General features: G+C 34.6%; 1 protein-coding gene across 2 annotated transcripts in view; it reads left to right on the top strand.

Moving 5' to 3' along the window:
- CDH12 (cadherin 12) overlaps nucleotides 1-24,087 on the top strand; it is a 270,731-nt gene that overhangs the window by 162,099 nt on the left and 84,545 nt on the right. The window contains exon 3 of one of the 2 annotated variants that reach the window (XM_060146001.1): nucleotides 17,130-17,249. The exons of the other annotated variant lie outside the window; for it this stretch is intronic. Within the exon in view, the coding sequence (XP_060001984.1) occupies nucleotides 17,130-17,249 (120 nt within the window). The remainder of the gene's footprint in view (nucleotides 1-17,129; nucleotides 17,250-24,087) is intronic. 2 annotated transcript variants of the gene reach the window in all.

The following is a 24,087-nucleotide window of genomic DNA, read 5'->3' as shown; positions in this document are numbered from 1 at the left end:
TCCAGCAAAGCAGTGTAGGAAAGCAGGTGGATGGAAGGTTGGTGGGGAGAACTACTTGAGAAAATAAGAATTTAATAACATAATGATATTAATTAGTGTTTGGAATGTTTGTAATACACTGATGATATAGTAAAGAAAATAGAGTGTAAAGAAGAAATATAATTAAAACTCTATAAAAACCAAAAGCATTTATATAAAACAAATGTAACAAATGAACTAAGTATTGTTGCTTTTAGCCATATGAATTTATTCCTTGATAAACTAAAATACATTTGTAATTTATACATATAAATCAATACACGGGACTTGTACTGAGATGCAACTCCAATTCAGAATGGTGAAATATGAAATTATATTATCCAGGCCATGCATTCAAGTTTGCTACCAGCAATAGTGTTTGAACATATATTGGGGAGCTTGCACAAATCTTTTCTTAAAAGAGTGAACCATTTTGAAGCTAAAAATTATGCTTCTAGCTACCCAACCCAATTCAATCTGCACATAACCATTTTGCTGTGACCTAACTGGTGATTCAGAACTGTGGCTGAGGAATCAGACCAACTGAATCATAAGCTAGTTCTAAAGTTGTTCAAACTTGGGCAAATGATGTAAGCCTCGTTGCCTTAGTTTCATCACCTGTAAAAAGTAGATGATAGTTTCTTTCTCACAGTATTGTTGTGAGGATTAAATGCACTAATATAAAGGAAGTGCTTAGAACAGAGCCTATTATAATAAGTTATTGCCTGATAGGGTAGTTGCAAAAATTAGGTGAATACTATATTTGAATAATGAAAACAGAATGTTGCCTAATATAGCACTATAAAAAGTTTAGCAATTCAGTATAGTAGTTTCAGTATAAATGAAAAGACATAGATACCTGCCAGAATGCAAAAGCAGTACAGCCAATCTGTTTCTGGTTCAAACGACTTGGGTTTTCCTGATTAAAAATTTAATTGAAAACACTAATAAAATAATAATGATAATACATCTTTTTGATAATTTCCGCAATTGTTCCACATGATCTTTGTATGTGTCTGTGTGAGTGTGTAGCAATAAAGCAAATTACACAGATATCACAAACATCTCGACAAGAGTAAATTCAGGCAAAGTACGATTTCCCGTAATGGGAGAATCAGCATGAGGCATCAGTGTCTAATTTATTAATTTATCACAAACAAAAAAATCCACTGAAAATAACTGGTGCTAAAAATGTAATGCTGAAACCTAGGCATTGCTTCTTTTTTTTTTTTTTTTTTGAGATACGCGGACCTCTCACTGTTGTGGCCTCTCCCGTTGCAGAGCACAGGCTCCGGATGCGCAGGCTCAGTGGCCATGGCTCACGGGCTCAGCCGCTCCGCGGCATGTGGGATCTTCCCGGACCGGGGCACGAACCCGTGTTCCCTGTATCGGCAGGAGGACTCTCAACCACTGCGCCACCAGGGAAGCCCTAGGCATTGCTTCTTAATTAAATATTGGCAATATTGTTTGCTCTAATCTTTGAAAAGTTCCTTTGTAATCTATTTTCAGCTTAAGACACCTATTATTCATCTTCAATTTTCAAATCAAAAAATCATGAAGTGTCAAAATGCCTGTAAAATCAGGGCTTATATACAAGATTAATTTCCACTTTTTCTGAAAGTGAACATATGGGCTTCAAAGGTGCTAGACTTATAAATAGTAAGATTAAAAGAAAAAGATCCAGGCCTCAATGTACATATTTCCTATTTATTCTTAGGTGTGTGTAGCTACTTTGACAATTTCTTGTACACTTTCTAAGTATTCAGTTCATTTGAAAGTTTTATTTTATATATATTTACAGGTCCATTAGTAATCATTTAATATCAGGCAGACTAAAACTTAAAAGTAATACTAAGTTTAACAAAACAATATTGACCACTTGAATTAACAAAAAAAGTGTAATATAACCTTTTTTCTTTTATTGTGGTGAGAGCACAACATACATGAAATCTGTCCTCCTCACAAAATTTTAAGTGAACAACATAGTATTATTAACTACAGGCAGAATGTTGTATAACAGATCTCTAGAACTTGTTCATCTTGTAGAACTGAAACTTTATAATCATTGAACAGCAGTACCCTTTTCTCCGCTCCCTCAGCCCCTGGCAACCAACAGTCTGCTCTCTGTTTTTATAGTTTAACTGTTTTAATACTTTATGGCAACCAACATTCTACTCTCTGTTTTTATAGTTTAACTATTTTAATACTTTATGTAAGTGGAATCATGCAATGTTTGTCCTACGACTGGCTTATTTCACTTAGCATAATGTCCTCCAGGTTCTTCTGTGATGTTGCATATGGAAAGGTTTTCTTTTTTAAGTCTGAATAATATTCCATTGTACCTATATACCACCTGTTTTTCACCCATTAATCTGTCAATGGACATTTAGGTTGTTTCTATATCTTATCTACTGTGAATAATGCTACAGTGAACATGGAAGTGTGGATATCATTTTGAGAACCTGATTTCAATTCTTTTGGATGTATACCCAGAAGTGGCATTGCTCTATCATATGGTAGTTCTATTTTTAATTTTTTGAGAAATTTCCGTTCTGTTTTCCATAGCATCATTTTACATTTCCATCGTTGTACATCCCCATTAACAATGAACAAGGGACAGGAATTCCAATTTCTCCACATCCTAACCTACATGCCCTTAAAAAAAAAATAATAGCCATCATGATAGGTGTGAGGTGATATCTCATTGTGGTTCCAATTTGCATTTCCAGGTTGATAAGTGGTATTGAGCATCTTTTCATATAACTGTTGGACATTTGTATGTATTCTTTGGAGAAATGTCTGTAAGTCCTTTGCCCATTTTTAAATCAAATTACCTGTAGGTTTTCTTGCTATCAGTTTGTAGGGGTTCCTTATACATCTTGGAGATTAACCTCTTACCAGATACATGATTTGCAACTTTTTTTCCTATTCTCTAGGTTGCCTTTTTACTCTGTTGACTGTTTGCTCTACAGAAGCTTTTTTGTTTGATATAGTTTTATTTGTCTACTTTTCCTTTCATTGCTTGTGCTTGTGGAGTCATATCCAAAAAATCTCTGCCTAAACCAATGTCATGAAGATTTTCCCTTATGTTTTCACTACAGTTTCGGTTCTTACACTTAAGTGTTTCGTCCATTTTGAGTTGATTTTTGTATATGGAATAAGACAAGGGTCTGATTTTACTTTTTGTGTGTGGATATCTGGTTTTCCCAATACCATTTGTTAAAGAGATTATCCTTTCCCATTGTGTATTCTTTGATCCCTTGTCAAAGACCAGCTGACCTTATAAGCATGGATTTATTTCTGAGCTTTCTATACATTTTCAGTGGCCTATATTTTTATCTTGGGATGAAAGAATGGTTTAACATACATAAATTAATTAATGTGATACAACACATTAACAGAATGAAGGATAAAAATTGCATAATCATCTCAGTAGATGGAAAAAAAGCATTTGACAAAATTCAACACCCTTTAATGATGAAAACTCAACAAACTGTATATAGAAGAAATTTACCTTAATATAAAAAAGACCATATTTGAAAAGGTCATAACTAACATCCTACTCAATGGTGAAAAACTGAAAGTTTTGTAAGATCAGGAAGAAGCCAAGGATGCCCGCTTTTGAAAACTTCTTTCAACATAGTACTGGAAGTCCTAGGCTGAGTAAATAGGCAAAAAAAAAAAGAGAGAGAGAGAGAGAGAGAGAGAAAGAAAGAAAGAAAAAGAAAGAAAGAAAGAAAAGAAAAAGAAGAAAGAAAGGGCATCTAACACTGAAAGGAAAAAGTAAAAATTATTTCTATTTGCATATGGCATAATTTTATACGTAGAAAACCCTAAAGATGCTCCCCAAAACTATTACAATTAATGAATGAATTCAGTAAAATTGTAGAAGACAAAAATATAAAATGAGTTTCATTTCTATCACTAACAACAAACTATCCAAAAAACAAATTAAGAAAATAACCTCATTTATAATATCATCAACGAGAGTAAAATACTTAGTAATAAACTTAACAAGGGAGGTGAAAGACTTGTATCTTGAAAACTATAAAACATTGATGAAAGAAATTAAAGAATAATAATTGGAAATACAATAATGATGTTTCCAATAATTGGAAAAACATCTCGTGTTCATGGATTGTAAGACTTAATATTGTTCAAATGGCCATACTACCCAAAGAGTCTACGGATTCATTGTAATCTTTATCGAAATCCCAATAGCATTTTTTCACAGAAATAGAAAAAACAATTCTAAAATTCATATAGAGCTACAAAAAAATCAGAATAGTCAAAATAATCTTGAGAAAGAAGAGCAAAGCAGGAGTCATCACACTTCATGATTTCAAAATATCTTAGAAAAGTATAAACATTAAAACAAGTAGTGTACTGCTAAAATCTCAATTCCAAATTAAAAAAGAAAAAAGTTATACCAAGTATAGCCAAACAAAATGGAACAGCTCAGTCACTTTACAAAGAGTTCCTGTGCTTCCTGGAAGTGATTCAGGGGAGTGGCTAAAGACAAAGTCTTTGTTGTCAACTGCCAGAGTTTTCCCAGCCTCACAGTTTACCAAGAGTAATTCAGCATTTGTAAAAATGGAGGTGATTATAGGAGATAGGATTGTTTCAAGCATTAAATGGAATAATGCATATAAAATCTTTTGGTCAATATTTGATACACTGTGGTAGTTCAATATATATTAGTTATTGTACTCTAACTTTTTCTTAGGAAAGAAGAGGGAGCTACAGATGAGTATAATTTTCTGAGTCCCACAAAAGAAATCATAAAATAAACTTAAGTTCTTTGAATACTACCTTTTAAGATCAGAGTTTTCTTTTGGTTTTGCTTTTTTTTTATTCTTATATTCTCAGTGCATAGTGTAGTATTAGCTGCCACAACAATGATCACTTAATTGATGGCCCTATAAATGAAAAGCTAATGAAATTTCTTCCCAGAACATATCTGAAGAGGTGCCCTGGTATTTAGCCTTAATCACTATATTATTGGGTTGGGGTTCTTGGGTTCCTGTACTCTGGACATTATGGAAGACTCAAGGCCTCACCTCATTGCAACATCTCACCCTTCAGACTTAAAGATGGAAGCCATAAGATGCTGAAGCTTTCTCTTTCAGATGGAAAATCCTAAAAATGGGGTTTAGTAGGACCCTGCATTCTAATACTTGGACTCACAGGAAGTGGATGCCTGTGGATCAGAAAATATCAGGACAAAAGAGAAAAAATAAGACAAAAAGCAATATATGTAGAGCAACCCAACTGGAGAATGATCCTAATCAACAGAGAAGCCCTAGCTTTGTTCCCTAAAGTCACAGACTAAAAGAAAGCCACGCTCCTGGGCCTGACTCTAGTGGAAGGAAACTGTGAGAATCTACAGACAAGACAACAAGGGAGACCACGGCAGCAGGACATATAATTTTCTTGGACATGTAACTCCTCAGCGGGGTATTTAAAGAATGGACCTAACTGCTATCAAAAACTTCAAAGACATGAAACCTTCTGCTGAATGTGGCCCTATGTTCAGTGCTCTAAAGAAGTAAGAGGAGAACTTGGAACTGAATCTCAGCCCCAGCATGCATTAAGGACTGGTTTGCAAATGAACTTCCATCCAGCTGCTAAATCTTTACAAACAAGGACATCAAACCCTTTCCTGAAATTTATCTTCTCACAGCTTCTTTTTTAATACCACAAACCCATAATTCGTAATTGTACCCAGCAAAATTGCCCTTCACCAAGTTTTCAATCTACCTTTTATATCAAATGAGTCGAATTCATCACTGTAATATTCTGAATATTCTTGTGCTTCTGGACCATCATCTCCTGCTGTCTGTCCACTTTTCATTTGGTCTCTTTTCTGTCTCCTCAACTGGGTCATAAAATAAATTCATGAATAATCCCATCTAGCTATAACTCACTTTCTTTTAGGCTTTTAATCTCTTTTTGTCTTTTAATCTGCAGTATATTTTATGGCTGGCTTACAACTTGAAAGCTTTTAAAAAAATACTGTATATGAAAACTCCATATAGTAATATATTCACCAAAATATGGGAAAGGAATAATTTTAGCAAGATGGAAAAAAGTCATGATAAATAATAGAATTATAAGTGGATTGAGATATAGTTTTTATTTGGAAATAATGGCATAGTTAATTTATGACATATTTTTGTCATCAAGCATGTATTTTAAAGTAGCATCAAATTTTACCAATTTAAGTAACAGGAATGTCTCCCTGTTAGCATATATTGTGCAGTTAATAAGTTCAATGTTCCATACAGTATGCATTAAAATTATAGTTTAGTGATATAATGTATTTTACCTTTCTTTTTATGTGTTACTCTGAAAAGTTCAAAGGGGTTAATAAACAGATCACTGTCCTATAAAGTCGTGATAATATATGTTATTTTTCTTTTTTGATGAGTTTTAAAACTCACATCCAACTTTTAAAGTTTTTTCTAAATGAAAACATACATTACCATGAGAAAGATATCTATAACTTTTTCAAATTCAAATCATAGGTTCCATTCTCAGGAGAGAAACTTATATGAAGTGACAATTTGATAAAAACTTAGGTGAAGTGAAATAAAGTTGATAAATCAATCAAAGTTTAATCTTATTAACTATCAATTTAATCAGGGGTTTTGTCTAGAATTACAACATGTGTTTATATCCTGGAATTTAAAGACATCTATTCCAAATCTCCCATTTTATAGATGAATAAACTGAGACCAGATTGTCTTTTCCATTGTCATTTGCACATCAGTTGAGAGAATTTGGATTAGAAGACATATGAAATCTAGTAAAGTTTGAATTTTGTTTAGCTGCAGTACCTTTCTACCCTGATGAGTTGGATTACAATGAACAAGTACAGATGACAATTGAACAACACAGGGGCTAGGGGCTTCTACCCTACATGCAGTTGAAAATCTGGGTCTAATTTATAGTTGGCTCTTCGTATCCATGGTTCCTCCTTATCCACAGTTCTACATTCCTGGGTTCAACCAACCATGGATCATGTAGTAGTGTAATATTCACCATTGAAAAAATTTGCATATAAGTAGACCCAAGCAGTTCAAAGTTGTGTTGTTCAAGGGTCAACTGTACTGTATTGTAAATGTTTAAGTCTTTTATTTCTTTAAAAATTGCTAAAACTAAATGTCAGCCTAAATCACTGCAACATTTAACCACAGCAACACAAAAGGAACAAAATCTAAATATTAAATCACAGTACTTATACACAAATAACACATCTTTCTCTATTAGCTAAGATTAGTTAATCAATAATGGCTAAAATTACTGCTACTTTATAGCTGAACATGCTTTCTATCAGTATACATGTTTATCTTTGATCACTTTTAAATATTGCAGTCATGTGGCATCATCCTATCTTTTGAGTTTGTGAAATAATCAATAATCAAGATCACTGGATTCCAGGTAATGGGAACTGATAGAACTAGTTCTGGACTTTATTGTAATGAATTTTCCATAGATATGAACTCAGTACAGTCCTTGTTTTTACAAAAGTTTATTCCCTTCCTTAAAACTGGGTGTAGAATCATACACTCTTCGATAGATTTAGCAGGGCTTGATATGTCGAGATCACTAACATGCTAGTAATTGATTTCTTGTATTTTTTTGCCACTTTGTGTTCTAAAGTCACTTTTGATTTGAAGCTGCTCCTTTGATTTCTGTAACAGGCAGCAAAACAGCATCACTGCCATAAAGGTTAAGACCAGGGGACATTGAGTTTTTGACCCAAGTCAAGAGATGTAATAAAGGCTTCACTGGAAACTTCTAACATGGGCTGATCAAAAATATTTTCTAAGCCAAAATCATTTATTTTTTATTAGCTTATTCAAGAGAAATTTATTAAGAACATATTAGGCACCAAGCTCCATAGTAGGTACTGGAATTAAAAAAGAACAGTACGCAGTATTCACTTTATATGGAGTGATTGCTGCCTAGTGGAAGCATGAGAGATGTGGCATGACACTCTGTAAGCATATGGAAATGAGTTTCTGGAAGAGGAGTTATTGAGGCCAATTTTTAATTTGGGCTGAAGTTCACCTGGGTGAAACGAGACCTTTCTGATATCCACAACCCAATCTATAAAGAGCAGGATATGAAGTAGCACTATGTCTTAGGGAAATAATATTGTACTGAGGCAGCATAAAGTAGACAGAAAGTTTCATAAGAGATAAACCTGGAAATGTAGGTAAAGGCAGATTCACAAAGGGCATTAGAAATAATGCTGAGGACAAAATCAAATTTGCATTTCTGAAAGATAAATGTGGCTTTAACTACACAGGGTGAATGGTAGGTGGTTATGAGAGGTAACGGGGAGATTATTAATATCTTAAAGTCATAATCCAGGTAAGAAACAGTAAGATTTTGATGAAAAGTAGTGACAGAATGAAGAGTACAAACACATTTTAGCAATGTTTAGTCAATAAAGGGGACTGGAATGGATGTAAACAGTAAGTGATTTAAAAAGAAGTTTAGAATGTAACCAAGAAATTGGATGTATCTTGGTCAAGTTAACTGGTAGTTTTGTTATTTAAGCAACTGGAAAATATAAATGATGGTTCAGTCACTAGTACCTAGAGGCAAATATGAATGATACTGTAGAGTTAGGCATATAGGATGAGAGACAAAACTTGGGGTGCATGAACCTTTAAAGGGCAGGGAGAGGAAAAGGGTGTGTAAAGAAGACTGAGAAATGGTGATCAAGGAAGAAAGAAGAGAGCCAAGAATAAATGATGCTGAGGAAGCCAACCACAGTTGGAAGCAACCTGAAGAAAGAGATTTGCATCAACCAATTTAAATGCCCCTAAAGAAGACAAGTAGACATGAGGAGCCTCTTTCACTGGTGGTAGAAAAGATCAGTTAATCAGAAGCAGTACTGAAAAGCTGAAGGAAGGCAGTTGTGGGCCTAAAATGTGCTAATAGACAGTACTAGGCTCAGGAGAAAGCAAGATTTCAACTAAGGGAAGGAGCCAGTGGAAGTATTCTGTGGAAGTGAAACAATGAATGAGTTTGTCTGTAGTACACCCAGTGGTAGACTGGATTATGAGAAGTGGCTGGGAAGCAGGCAATAGTGGAAGAAACCAGAAGGGGGTGATTTACATATATTGTTTAATGTACACTTTGCAAACTCTTTATGGAATTCAAATATGTTTCCAATTCTTGGTTGAGAGGCTCAGAGTTCTTACCCAAAAATGAATTGACAGAGCTCTAATTTCTGTGGAACAGTGGATAAAACATATTTCCCGGAAGGGAGATTTGGAGAAACTGAGGAGTTGAGGTTTAGAATGAAAAAAAACAGGCGGATATCAGACTATGAACGGTTTTGAAAGAGTTCAGACTGTGTGTAGTGATTCATAACATACCACCGAAGGATTTGGACAGAGCCGTGATACGTTCAAAGCCCTGTAACCAAAAGACTAACCTGCAATAATGGAAAAGTTATTTTAAAAAAGGGGTAAGATTGGTTTCTGTTTCAATTTGCAGAAAGAGTTACTGGAATTAGAAGGAAACAAGGAAATCGTAGCCCATCATCATAAAGTTGAAGAATTTTAACAACCATTTTGATGTGGGCACCCTATGTGCCATTTACTATGCAAAGCAATTTACATGCATTAACTCATGAACGAGTTCTATGAGGACCCTACTACTTGTACTCCCATTTTTAATTTGAAACAACAGAGGCTTAGAGTGTTTAAGTGACTTGCCAAAATTTTGTTAATTCGGAAGTAATAGAAAACCCCAATCCATCGCCAAGTATACGATCTCATACAAAAAGGAATGTATGGTCCCAAATCATCAAAATGCTTATAGGTTGAGATTCAGGCAGGTTGGGTCAAGACTCCCCATCACCTTTCCTGGAATTCCCAAGTGTGTGTGGCCTCTTGTGTGTGTCTGTCTCCAGTCACGTTTCCCCCAAATGTTGAAATAACTACAGCCAGACGTTTGTGCACCAGAGTGCAGAGAAAAAGAAAAAGAGAGCATTTCCTAGAAGGTCCTATCAAATATCTCCTCTGGTTTTATTGGCTTGAAATGGGTTATATTTACATTCCTGAACCAATCATTATTAGCCAGAAAAAAAGGTTCATGTTTGTTAGTTTAGACTTGAGCCAAATGCATCCATGGAAGTCAAGTTCCTTGTAAGGTATACGGAAGTGTGAGGGAGAGAGTGATATATGAATATGTATATGAACAGTTCCTACCATTAGGTGGGATTAATTTTTCCTGGGGGATTACTACGTTATCCACTACAATTACAGTACTATCTTACAGAAGTGAAATAATTTGCAAAGGATCACTTATCTATTTAATCGCAGAACTGGTTCTATGTTTCAATACTTCTGACTTCTGGTGTATACACACACGTACACACATATACGTATATACATACATACATACACAGTTTGCATTTTTCCTTTTACTAAAACTAGATAAAGTGATAAGTGGTTAGGAAGATAGATACAGATAATAGAGTAGATACATACATACATATATGCATATATACATAGATCTCTCTTACCCTTAACATGGCAGAATCATCCAATCAAATAAAAACAAATAATTTCAGGTGTGTTAGGTGTGTTTTAAATAAATTCTAATTAACTGGTCCTTAGTACCTTGGCTAAATGCATTTGAATCAGAAGTAATTTCTTTATCCTTTAAGAATATAAAGCTACACAGCAAAAATACAAACCTTACTGAATTATAGCTGAGAGCCATTGAGTGAATGAATTCCAAGCTCATACATTTTTTCATGATTTCTATGGAATTTCCCAATGACAACTTCTGTGAAAATAATTTCTAAATTACATTAAGTACAAAGGAGACAACATTGTACCATCACTAGAAGTCAGAGTTCAGTTATGTGTTGCTGGGAGCAGACATTAGGGTTTGTATTGGTGTTCGTGGTATAGAATTCTTGGCACACAACAGAGAGATAAAGTGTTCATTAAAATGGATTCACTTATCCATCAAAGTACATTTGAATCACAAGGTGTAAATATGTATAATCTAAAATATTTAGAACATATCTGGGAAGAAAGTTTTATAACCTTAGAGTGCTTCTGGATCATTGGACTGAATAACAAATCACAAGTTGATGTCACAGCATTACATGTGCCAGGGGATACTCTGAGGCCAGGCTGAGCAGAGTCAGAGTTGGTGGCAGAGGAAACCAAATTGCCTGCTCTGATCCTAGAAGTACAGGTCAAGGGAGCATAACTTCTGTCCTGGAGGATTTTTTTGGCATATGTCTTTTTTGATCCTTAGAATTTCTGATTACTTCAGGCAGGTTTAATAAGTATGCAAACTCTTCATTCTTGTGTCTCTAATAAAGTGACCCAATATCGTCAGAGTCCACTTGTTTACATTTTAATATATTTTAAACACACATCTCAAAATCACATTTTTCTAACATACAGGAGATAAAATCCAGATTAGTATTCAATATTCAAATAATATTCAAATATTAAGGTATGGGACTTAAAGACAGGAATCATACTAGTGTATATGTTTGGGAGTTGTCACCCTCTGTGTGATGCAGGAGAACAAAAAGTGAGTATATATGTATTTATTTTATTTTACATATACTCAAATAGCACATATTGTGTGGGAAACTATTATAATTTCTTTATAAATATTAGCTGATTAAATACTTCTATAAAACGAGTACTCTTTTTTCTTTTTTTTTTTTTTTGGTATGAGGAAACTAAAACAGTGATGTTAAGTAATTTGCTTGAGGTCTCACAGTTTGCTAGTGGTTGATCTAGGATTCAAACCTAGGTATTAAGGTTCCAGAGGCAAAGATGGTAAACACAATGGCAAGCAATGTAGCCTCTCCTAATTGAAGGAATCTCCTAGGGAAGGTGTGAAGGACTGAACTTCTCAATGATGGCTACTCATCAGACTTATCTGCAGAGATTTTTAAGTGTTTCTGATACATGGTCCACCCAAGAATAATTAAATTAGACTTTCTGATGAGGGCCCAGGAATTGGTATCCTTAATAATCCTTGTAAATGTCTTATATGCAGCCCTGGTTGAAGATAAAGAGGACAGAGGAGCCATTTACAACTTTACAAATATAGAGAGAATCAACAGAAGGAAGCTTAGAGACAAGTGTTCATAAGCAGTGCAGTGAAATCTAATGTAAAATTGATAAAGACTCAGTTCCCTTAAAGAGTAAGCTCACCTGCTGTGCATGTATGTTTAATTTTATTGTGTAAAGTCTACTATAGTTATAGTTTCAATGTCTTATAGTAACCTAGGCCTGTAAAGTATGTCATATGTGTGCACACACCCTCATTTGCTTCCCTCTATCTGACTTATTTCTGAAACCCTCTCTGCTTTACAGTTCTCTGCTGCTTAATGTCTTCTTTATGGGATAAAATGTACATTTATTTTCCAATCTTATTTGGAAAGAAAGTGTATTATATTTATAATTCTATACCTTTTTAACTCTGTATTATTTCTTGATTATAATACAGTGTATACATAAGGCAGAAGCAAAGAGAAAATATGTTGCATTATATTTTTATTCCTTTTCCTGTTTATGCATCAATCCTGAGAAGGGTTAACATTATTCAGCAAATAAATGTATATTGACTTTCATCAGATTTGTGTTCCAACTTGTGGCTAAGTCTTGTTTATGTGATTTTTTAAATGTAATGTCACTCATTTCGGGTTCTGCTTTCTTAAATGAGAACAGAGATGTGCATTACAAATTCAAGACAAGTTAAGCTCTCAATTTAGTGTTAAAAAAACTCTAAAGGCCATAACTAGGTTCCAGGTTGCCCATTTCAAGTATTGTGTATTGCATTTGTGTCTTTTGTGTGTATTTAGGAGTATTACAAGGATTCACCAATAAACATTTATTTGGGATGTAATTCATGACAGACATTAGATGTACAAAGAATGAATATGGAAGGGCTTCTGATGTAAAAGACTCTGTATTCCATGAGAAGAACAAATGATGCATAGAGTTTAAAAAATCAAAATGTACTAAGGCTATTGGGAGTACACAGGAGTGGACAAACTATCTGTGCTTGGGAGCAGAAAAACAAGGACTCACAGAGGTGACAGTAGAACTGGGACATCAGGAGTGAGTCGGATTTCTCCAGATGGTGGAAGTCAACGTCCTTCAGGCAGCAGGATCACCTGGGCAAGAGCACAGAGGTGTGAAAGAGCCTCAAATAAACAGTAAATAAGTATGTACAGTGACTGCATGGGGTCCCTGGCAGCACAGTTGGAAATTAATCTGGGAGGGATATCGAAACCCATTCATGTCATGCTAGTCATAGCATGTCAGTGAGTTTAGATAATGTTCTTTCATTAGGAATAAAAATCCATTCGAAGTTTTTTTTTTCTTTTTTAATTCTAACATTTTTTTTAAATGAATGAGAGTAACTTAATCAATCTCAGGTTATAGGAAAATTGCTCTGATGCTCCTGTGTAAAAGGAGCTGGAAGAGGAAGCAATTAGAATGCTCTGGAGCCTTGCAGTTGTGAGAGTGAAGATTCAAACCAGTTGAGACAGTGGCAGGGCAAAGACAAAAAGCAAAGGACATATTCAATTTATAGAATGTCCTTATACATCTGAGAAGTTTTAAAAAATGAAGAGGTCATAAATTCAACAGAATCCAATTATGTTTTCAATGTATTTCTAGTAAATTTGAATACCCTAAATGCAAAAAAAAATACATAGAATATAAACCTGTCATGCTGGAAGTGGTGTTTGACAGAAAATAATTAAGTAGCATATTATTTTTTATTGTATGTTGAGAATAGTACCTTGTGCATGGTGTGGACCACTGAACATTTCTTGACTGAAGGAAGAATGAATGAATCAACAGATCAATGCCTACTTTAGCTGAAATCATGAGATAGTTGGGCTCAGTTCTATTACCACCTGTCTACTATTTCGTATGAGAATGACTTTCAGTATCAATAAGAATGATTTTAACATCATTGGGCTTCAATTCTTTCATTGTGAAATGCAGACATTGTGTCATTATTTCTAAAATTCATCCCCATTGAGAATATTAATCTTAATGAAATCAAATAAAGTATATCACATCTTGCATGAGCAAACAGAAGTAGGCCATGTGTAGTTGCATTATGAAAGAAAGCTGGCTTACTTTCTCTAGGCTCCAGAACCCACATCATGTGCATGGAATAGAACTTAGGGAGGAGAGATAATTAAAACTCTCTGAACTTCAACATTTAGAGTGGTTACATTGTCATCCTGGGTTTCAGTGATAGAATAAACCCCAGGATGATGGCTATAGAGAAGAAGACTACTCCAGTTTCTGTGGATTTCACTGACTGTATTATTTCTTTGTTTCATATCAAACATGCCCCAACCACAACCTCCCACTCCTACCTCTTGGGTATTTAGTGTTTAATAGTGTCAGGAACCGGTGTGCTACACAAGCACTGACCAAGGTAGTCTTTGGAGATGTATGTGCTCCAGACAATTAGTTGCATCTTCTTAATGAAGGGAGTATGAAGTCTTTTTGCATTAGTTTGGTGAAAGCTGTGGACCAGTAAACAAAACAAGCTGATATAATGCTGTTTAATTATGTTCTTATAAACTCATATAGAGGTAGCTCAAAAACTCTTAAATAACTTACATCAGAAACTGCTTTTTCACTAAACTAGAGTTATTCGCCACTGTAACTTAGTGTATATAATTTTTTAATATCATGGATATAACTATGGATGAAACAAGTGTCATTATTCTTGCTATCCCGTGATCCTTTTGAGTTGGACAAAAGTGGAATTGAATGATGCATATTTGCTGTTTCTATAACTTATGGGAATACTTCTTAATTCACTCCTTTAACATTTGAGCTTAAAATTATTAACATAAATAATTTAATATACATTTGGAAAATATTTTTTCTATATACTTAGCAAAAATGTGACCATTAGATAAAAGTGCATTGAGCATATGGTGACCATTGAGCATATGGTGCATTGAGCATATGGTGACCATTAGATAAAAGTTTATTAAATTTGTTACTACATACTTTCTAGAAGATATAATACTTTTTTCTTCAAATATATCCTCAGAGTAAAACAACCCACTGCTTTTCAACTGCAATATTTATACCTAGAATTGGGCATTATTCAATATTTGTAGACTTTACCTGTATAACACATGTGTTATGAAGTGATAATGAAGTTCTAGGTAAGTGATTTTTCTGGGGGGAAAAATCATTACCTAGAAGAGAGGAGGGAAGAGGGGAATTGACTCTTGCAACTGTTCATTCTTACATCATTAAGGAGGACATACATTTGATGAATCCTTAATATAGGTCCCCAATGCCTACCAATGCTTATTTATCCAATAATTATTAGAGATGCTGCAAATATTGCTGTTGATGATGATGAAAATGATGATGATGGATGATGTTGAATAATATCAGTTATCATTCTTGACAGCTTAGAAATGTTTGCCTACTTTCGGGAATTCCCTGGTAGCTCAGTGGTTAAGGCTCTGAGTATCCACTGCAGGGGACACAGTCCTTGGTCAGGAAACTAAGATCTCGCAAGCCGTGAGGCCAAAAAAAAAAAAAAGTTTCTCTACTTTCCTTCTAGTAGTGTCTTCTCCTGGGAAAGACTGTTGTAATAAAACATATGCTTTATCTGTTGATATAACTAGGATTCACCAAAACATCTTAAGATAAAGCATTTGGCATTGAATGTCTACTGAAAGTTACGATTTCTTACTTTTTCAGCATTCTAACACTTCATGTAACAAAAAAGTAGAGGTGAAGAGATGGTTCATTCTCTTAGCTTTTAGAGCAAACCTTTAAGATTAAGTTTGTTCCTGTTGGCACTGTCTTAAGAAAAAAGCCTGAGTGAGTAAATGGAGCAATCTTGCATTCCCCAAACTGACAGTTACATTGAATGCCTCCAAGAGATGAAGAGTGTTCTGTCCACTGTGTAACTTTGGATGCACATTTCACTCCCTTTATGCTCAGTAGGCATTTCCTTCCTTCATCAGCAGCATATTATTTTATTTATACTGAGTTTGATAATTTTGATTCTACTTTGTTCTCAATTCAGAATAGTAACACTGAATGGACATTAAGAAGAGATACTCATTTAAAAAGTTCTTAGAGGAAGACTTAACTATGACTATGAATATGTAAGACAAAACTGCTGAAAAAAATCTCCCGTTGGGCTTCCCTGGTGGCGTAGTGGTTGAGAGTCCGCCTGCCGATGCAGGGGACACGGGTTCGTGCCCCGGTCCGGGAGGATCCCACGTACCGCGGAGCGGCTAGGCCGGTGAGCCATGGCCGCTGAGCCTGCGCGTCCGGAGCCTGTGCTCCGCAACGGGAGAGGCCACAATAGTGAGAGGCCCGCGTACCGCAAAAAAAAAACAAAAAACAAAAAACAAAAAAACTCCCATTAACTTCTCTTAGTACATAAATAATATGACCAAGTGTCAAGAGATGAGAAAAGCTACAGATAATTTGGATTGTCTTTAAAGTTTTCTATGTCAGTGAACACAGAATAATTCAGTCTTGAGGCATAAAGGTGCTTCTCTAGCTAGAATTGCAATTATTTTCGGTTCCTCATTTTCTCAAATATTCTGTCCTAATTAAAGGCTTCCTAAATGAGTATGTAATTGTTGATTTTTAAGCTGCAATTGCAAATTACTTACAACCTCTAAAGTTCAGTAAGCCTTTAAACCTTTTAGCTCTTCTATTGATGTCCTAATCATGCAATTAAAGCATCTACAGTAAGCAGATGAGCTAATGCAAGCGGTGTCATGTTTTCTTTGGTGTACAAATCAATAAATCTATTGTGATGACTTTCAGGTCAATGACCTAGCTACTGGAAATGGACACAGCTTTAAAAATAGATATTTAAAATAGGTATCACTTGTACTAACAGCTAATATTGTTGCTCAACATTTTGGTTATAATAGTTCAGTTATTCTCAGTGACTTCATATACTCACTGAATTAAGGAATGCCATATTCCAAAGGAAAATGGAGTCCAGAAGATAAAAGACATGACCTTGAGCTCTATAAAACAAAGATGCTAGAATCATATGGTCTTATTTTCCAGGTGCTTATGTGCTCCAGGTCAAGGCCACGGATGCAGATGACCCAACCTATGGAAACAGTGCCAGAGTCGTTTACAGCATTCTTCAGGGACAGCCTTACTTCTCTATTGATCCCAAGACAGGTAAATTTTTTATTAGAGACAACATTATCACCTCCCTTTCCCATTCTAACACTGCAATAAAGATTCAATGCGCTCCCCATCTAGCAAAGGAAGATAGGATCTTACCTTGCTGCTGCAGAGCTATTTCTTTCAGATTGAACTTGGTATAAATATAAACCATTTTACACATATATGCCAAGTCCAAATTTGTTAGTTAGGAATTCTTTGTATGATTTAAATTTTCCAAAGTCTAGGAATATTTGTGTTTTTTTGTTTCTTCTAGCTAAAATAGCTTTTTATTTCAGTTTTTCTTGGTTGGTTTCAATTATATTCCATTTTGGGCCTAATCAACCCAAGATTATGGAGTTTCTATTGCTATCTTTATAGATGGGGTTATGGATGGTGACTTTGGAAAAATATAGACTTATGCTTCTAGTAGGGGAAAGAAGAGGGCTGACAAACTTGAAACCCCAAGATCATTAATTCTTCTGGTCTATGTTTTTGAAGCCAGTCTCGTTTTTAAGTCAAACCATTGAAATTCCAGTTTTCAAATCTATGGAATCTATGGAAAGTATAGAAAGGGCAGGAAAACATGCAGGACGATTTTGTATTCCCTTTAAAATGAAACGAGTTCCCCCTGTTTCTAGAGAATCTGTTTTTGAGTGAAGATAGTTTTTAAGGAGCTCCAGTCATGCTGACCAGTTATCAAAGCTCAGTGTCACAGTTAAAGCAGAAACTCCATAACGACAGTTGTTTTATCAACTCTTATATAATACATAACATGTTGCATATTAAATTCAATACTGTTTATCACATCAGTTTAAAGTAATGGAATAAACTGATAACATACTGGACTAAAAAGTTACTTTTAAAATTTGTAAATAGATCTTTAAAGAGCTACATTGATTTGAAGAGTATTCGTTTCCGACACTATACATGCAAATGGATTAAACATTTCAAAATTTATACTTCCTCAGAAGTGTGTGGGAACTGGAATACCAATTAGATATGGGTTAGTTAATAATTAACCATGGATGGATGTTGCTTGGAAACATAAGGTCAATTAAGTGAAAATAAAGAACCAGCAAATTTTCTGTCAACTAAACCTGCCATTCTGTCTGTCCTCACTTCTCACCCTTTTCATCAAGGCAACAGGGGGCCAGAAACCATCAAAAATGAACGAACAAGGCTGGGAGCTGCTCCCTTTTGTAAACTTGAAAAGGAATAGATTGTAGTAAGGACAACATTAGTCCTTTAAGAAGGGAACTTCAGTGCTGAAGAAAATACAGAAAGGTTCAGGACAAAGAAGCTCTTTTGGTTTGGAAGTAGGATCAGAGATCAAAAGCCAGGAGGTCAAATGTTAAGAGTGAGTGTGTAATGGGGAGATTACACCTAAAATGTAAGTTATTTTCCAGAAGTAGGCAGTGAAGACAGGAGAAGAAAATGTTTGGCAATATAGATATTGAGGAAGTTTTGTGGTGGCTATTGTTGTTTAGCTTTGGGAAAATCATATATTTGTGGAAAAAAGGGAAAATTGTTGATAAGAAAGTTTGGGGAAGTTTTCAATGAAGTTTATGATGGTATAAAGCTCCAGAGGAATTAGGAAGGTTTGTGCAATAGGCCAAATGTATAGACAAATAATGAGATTATCTAAGATACTATACATCCTTTTATCAAATGGGAACATTATGGGTTATTTTTTCTTATACAGTTACATTTTCCAATTTTACCATAACTGGGAATCTAACAGAAGTAGAAGTAAGGACAATATCTGTCTCCTAGATCACTTCAGCCTCTGAGAAGCACTTCTTACAGACAGAAAGGATGGGAGAAAAAGAAAGGAAGGTGTCTAGAGATTGGTGAGGAGGGAGGTTTTTAGTATTAGGGTACGCTTACTGAGTTTCAGTGATTAATTATATAGAGTAGATGAGTTTATATACTCAGAATAAATGTGGCAGAAGCAGGATCAAAGATTTAATATTGGAAAAATAACTATGGACGGAGACCATACCTAACTAAAAAAGCAAGATAAAAATCACACAAAGGTGAATCGAAGCGTAAAGCGTGGGTACGGAATATAATTGCTTTGGTCAAATTAATACTGGACAGACAACAATTACATGAAGGGCTTACTTGCCCTCCCCTTGACTTTACTTGTTCAATATCAACTTTAGATAAATTCTAATGCCTTCAGAAAGTATCATTTTACAGAAGAGTATATATATTCATAATATGCCTTTTCTAATTGTGTATTTATATTTTTATATCATGCTTATTATTTAGAACTGAAGGTGAAACAATTCTGGCATGAACTATGGAATAGATTTTTTGAAGCATTGATTTTCACTGGAGACAGAAGTCTTGATACTAACAATGCCCCAGACCACTAGACAGGAAAAGAGTGGATGGTGAGGCACTTCATTAATAGAATGATAACTAGTTCTTCATGCACAGAAACCATTAAGAAGACTTTTTGTCAAATTTATCACCTTGTGGTAGGTAAGAATAAATCAAAACTCAAGGATAATTGCAATTTCTCAGAAATAGCCCCCATATAGCTTCCTTTTATGATTCCTTTTGCTGTTATTAAATAAAATGCATGAAAAACTAATATTACCTAAAATTTTCCACATTTGAGTGTAGAAACCAGTTTAAAATAATTTCTAAAGGAAGAGTCTTATCAAAACTTCTGGTGACTAAGTATTTATGAAGAGATAAATATAACTATTTAGTATTTGTTTGGAATGAGAACATTTTTTTAAAGGTTTTCATTGACATTGCTGTTTGACAAGCATTCCTAGCACCTCTATCCAAGGTATAAATATGGCAGGTTTATTTATAAATAATATAAATTGATGCATTCTATGAAATAAGCCCCGAATTGAGTTTAAAATTGCCTAATTTGGCAATTATTTGTCTTACCTAAGAGAATGTTTACTGTAACTTAAAATTTGCATGCATTCATGTATATGCCTCAATGATTATTAAATATTTTAAAAAAACAGAAATGTAGATACATTTATAAAACATTAAATAACATTGATCCTTATTATACTTAATGTTTATAAAACACTAAAATATTTGTCATATTGGCATATTATATTATTATATATATTTTACACTTAATATTTATGATACATTAGAAAAACACTTATAATCTATAAAATGTTAAAGAGGTATTGTAGTATTTTATTTGATATATGAAATTGAGATGCTAAATATTTCCAGAGCATTGATAATAGAATTATTTCATTTAGGAAAACAAACATTATTATAAACTTGATTTTATTATAAACTTGATTGATCTCATGACTTAATTTACATTTAAAATTCTTTTAAAGTATTTGAATTTTTTTTTAAACTATTTGAATTTTAAAGTATTTGAATTTCCCTAAACGATTTCAAAATCTAGTCTGAGTTGGATAACTAGATATTGCTATTTGGTGTATCACGTGGTGATGATATGTTGATTTTTCTAAATAATCTGAGCTCCACCTGAGAAAGTATTATATTGATAATACTATTTTATCTCAACATTTTAAAAAATCTATAAGCTTTAAATGGCTCTGTCATGGTAAAATATATATTTTGCTATTTTAACCATTTTAAGTGTACTATTCAGGGACATTATGTACATTCACATTGTGTAACCATCACCACCGTCCATCTCCAGAACTTTTTCATCAGTGCCTTTTTGTTTATGTGCACTGTCAAAAGTGCATATTTATAAGTCTTTATGTTATGTATTTACATGTGCATTTTTAGGATTCATATGAAAACAATTGAATGAGAATGGGATTTCATGCATGAGTTACTTTCTTTTTTTCTTTTATCCACTATCCTGACACTTCACGCTCTATGATTCTGTCCTAGCTTCTGTTTGGGAAATCTGATGAAGTGCTGAGAGAACTGACACTTTCTCAAGATTTTTAGTTCGATTATCACCTTTTGATTAGAGATGATTATCTTCAAGCTTACTTCCCAAATAGAACATCACCCCCCCGACTGATATTTATTCTTTTCAGTCTTTAAAAAAAAAAAAATGTGTTAGTGTTTTAAAGCCCCATAGTGAAATTAAAGCATGGGTCAGACTTTATATTTTGGGCTAATTCTTTATATAAACTACTATGTACATATTTACAATGTTTTATGGCCTGAGCATGCCTTTGACTTTAATTCAGAGAAAAGTCTTACAGGATTTAGAGTCAGTGCTGGTGCGATAAAGACAGAAGCTCTTTTTTTCTTCAAGAGTGAAATAGGAAATAGACAATTATTAAGATTAAACAACACGTGCCATTATCACTTTTGTAATATTTTACATATATGCAGTAAAATTACATGACTAAAAATGTACCGCAGACAATGGTTCCCTTGTATTCTGCCTTGTCACACTTCACGAGAACTCTGTGTGAACTCCACTTGCCTTATTTTAGAAACCATGGAATGCACACATCTGCAGATGGAACTCAGACTATTTGGTCTTGAAAGGAAAATACTCCAGGCGGATGTGATACATGCCTTTCGGAAGTTGTAGCGCTCTCATGTAGAAGAGGAGCTAGCTGTATTCTCTGCTGCTCCAGAGGGCTATCAATGGCATGAATTACAGGAAGAAAGAATTTTGGTTTCATTAGGAAAAAAAGATGTTGATGATTGTCCATAAATAAGAGGGGCAGGCACCTCATGAGATTGTGAGCTTCATATTACTGGAAGATTTAAAGCAGGTAATGAGCGATAAGCCAGTGGTGCTGGATTTGGGTATGGATTTCCCGGATTCGGGTAAACTGATGCACATTTATTTATAACCAATGACCTGGCAGGTCCTGTGCTGCCAGGATACTGAGATGCATCAAGCCGATCCTCAACTAGATCCCCATCTACTCGGGGGAGGACATCAGGTCCTCAGAAGATTACATTTGGGTTTTCTAGGATACCACTCTATGATATGTAGTGTGACTACTGGGTACTAGATATAGACTCACGAGAGCGGGGAAACTCCTGAGAAAAGAACTTTTGGGGAAGTGACTTCTAAATCTTAAAGAATAGTTAAGGCATGTTATGGTGCAAAGTCGGACCATACTGTCTTTAAATTTTCTTCCTACCTAAGGTAACCTGATAACTCTTCTTGTCCTCAAAATACATTATTGGCAACAGTTTTCAAAAAATTATACACCTTATCTGTGTAGTCATGAACACCATATTTTTAATAAAGCTTAAGAATGTACTAGCTTTTAAAAAAATCTATTACAGAAGCAGTAGGAAACTAATTCAGTATAGAATTTTAGTTGGAATGACCAATACAGTCCTATGAAGATGACTTTGATGACAGATATGAAGGAAGTAGAGCAGCTATTTATGGTTACGTCTTGGAAAGAACATTCCCAGCAGAGGGAAGAGAGGGTACAAAGCTCTAGTGAACAAAGGAGGGAGTTGTGGAAGATAAGGTCAGAGAGTTAAGATCAGGGAGTGGGAAGATGGAGATTATGTGAGGTCTGTAATCTGAGCGACCTGGACAATCTCTGAGGATTTCTGATTGGAGGGGCTCTGTGACTGCTTCGTGCTCAGACCTAACCACTGTGACTGCTCTTTAGAGAACAGACTAGTGGTCTAGGTCTCCTCTGGACTCTAATCCTCAGTGAATGGAGAATGCAGCCATTCATCCATTGTTCATTCTACCTTTCTGTATCTATCTCTTCCTATCTATATCTATCTATCTATCCATCCATCCATCCACCTAATCTATCTGAATAGTCTCAAATTAATAATTAGCATTTTTCAAGCTTTATTGAGATATAATTGGCATATAGCACTGTGTAAGTAAGTAGTATACAACGTGTTGATTTGATACACTTATATATTGAAAAATGATCACCATTATAGTGTTAGCCACATCTCCATCAGGTCACATAATGACCATTTCCTTTCCATGCTAAGAACTTTTAAGAACTACTCTCTTAGCAACTTTCCAGTATATAATACAGTAATATTAACTGTAATCACCATGATATACATTCTATCCTTATAACCTATCCACCTTATAACTGTAAGTTTGTGCCTTTTGACCAGAATCTCCCCATTTCCCCCACCCCACAGCCCCTGGTAGTCACCAACCTACTCTGTTTCTATAAGTTCAGCTGTTTTAGAGTCTATGTATAAATGATATCATAGACTTTTTGTCTTTCTCTGTCTGACTTATTTCATTTAACATAATGTCCTCAAGTTTCTATGTTGTTGCAAATGGCAGGATTTTTTTTTCATTCTTATGTTTGAATTAGTGAATTATATTCCATTATATCACACCTTCTTTATCCAATCATCTGTTGATGGACATTTCTGTTGTTTTCATACCTTGGCTACTGTGAATAATGCTGCAATGAACATGGAGCACAGGTATCTCTTCAAGATCTTGTTTTCACTTTCTCTTGATACATACTCAGAAGTGGAATTGCTGAATCATATGGTAGCTCTATGTTTTACTTTTTTTTAAGGAACCTCCATACTATTTTCCATAGTGGCTGTACCAATTGACATCCCCACTAACAGTGCACAGGGGTTCTCTTTGCTCCACATCCTTGCCAACACTTTTTATCTCTTGCTCTTGACTTATTGATAACAGCCATACTAAGAATCATGAGGTGATAAGTATCTCATGTAATTTTGATGTATGTACATTTCCCTGACGATTATTGATATCAAGTACCTTTTCATGTAACCACTGGCCATTTGTATGACTTCTCTGGAAAAATTTCTATTCGGTTTCTCTGCCCATTTTTAAGTAAGGTTTTTTTTTGTTTGTTATTGAGTTGCATGAGTTCTTTATGGTATGGATATTAACTCCTTATCAGATATCTGATTTGCAAAT

Source organism: Lagenorhynchus albirostris, chromosome 3 (assembly GCF_949774975.1).
Source record: "Lagenorhynchus albirostris chromosome 3, mLagAlb1.1, whole genome shotgun sequence".
Taxonomy (NCBI): domain Eukaryota; kingdom Metazoa; phylum Chordata; class Mammalia; order Artiodactyla; family Delphinidae; genus Lagenorhynchus; species Lagenorhynchus albirostris.
This window is presented reverse-complemented; position numbering and strand designations above follow the sequence as displayed.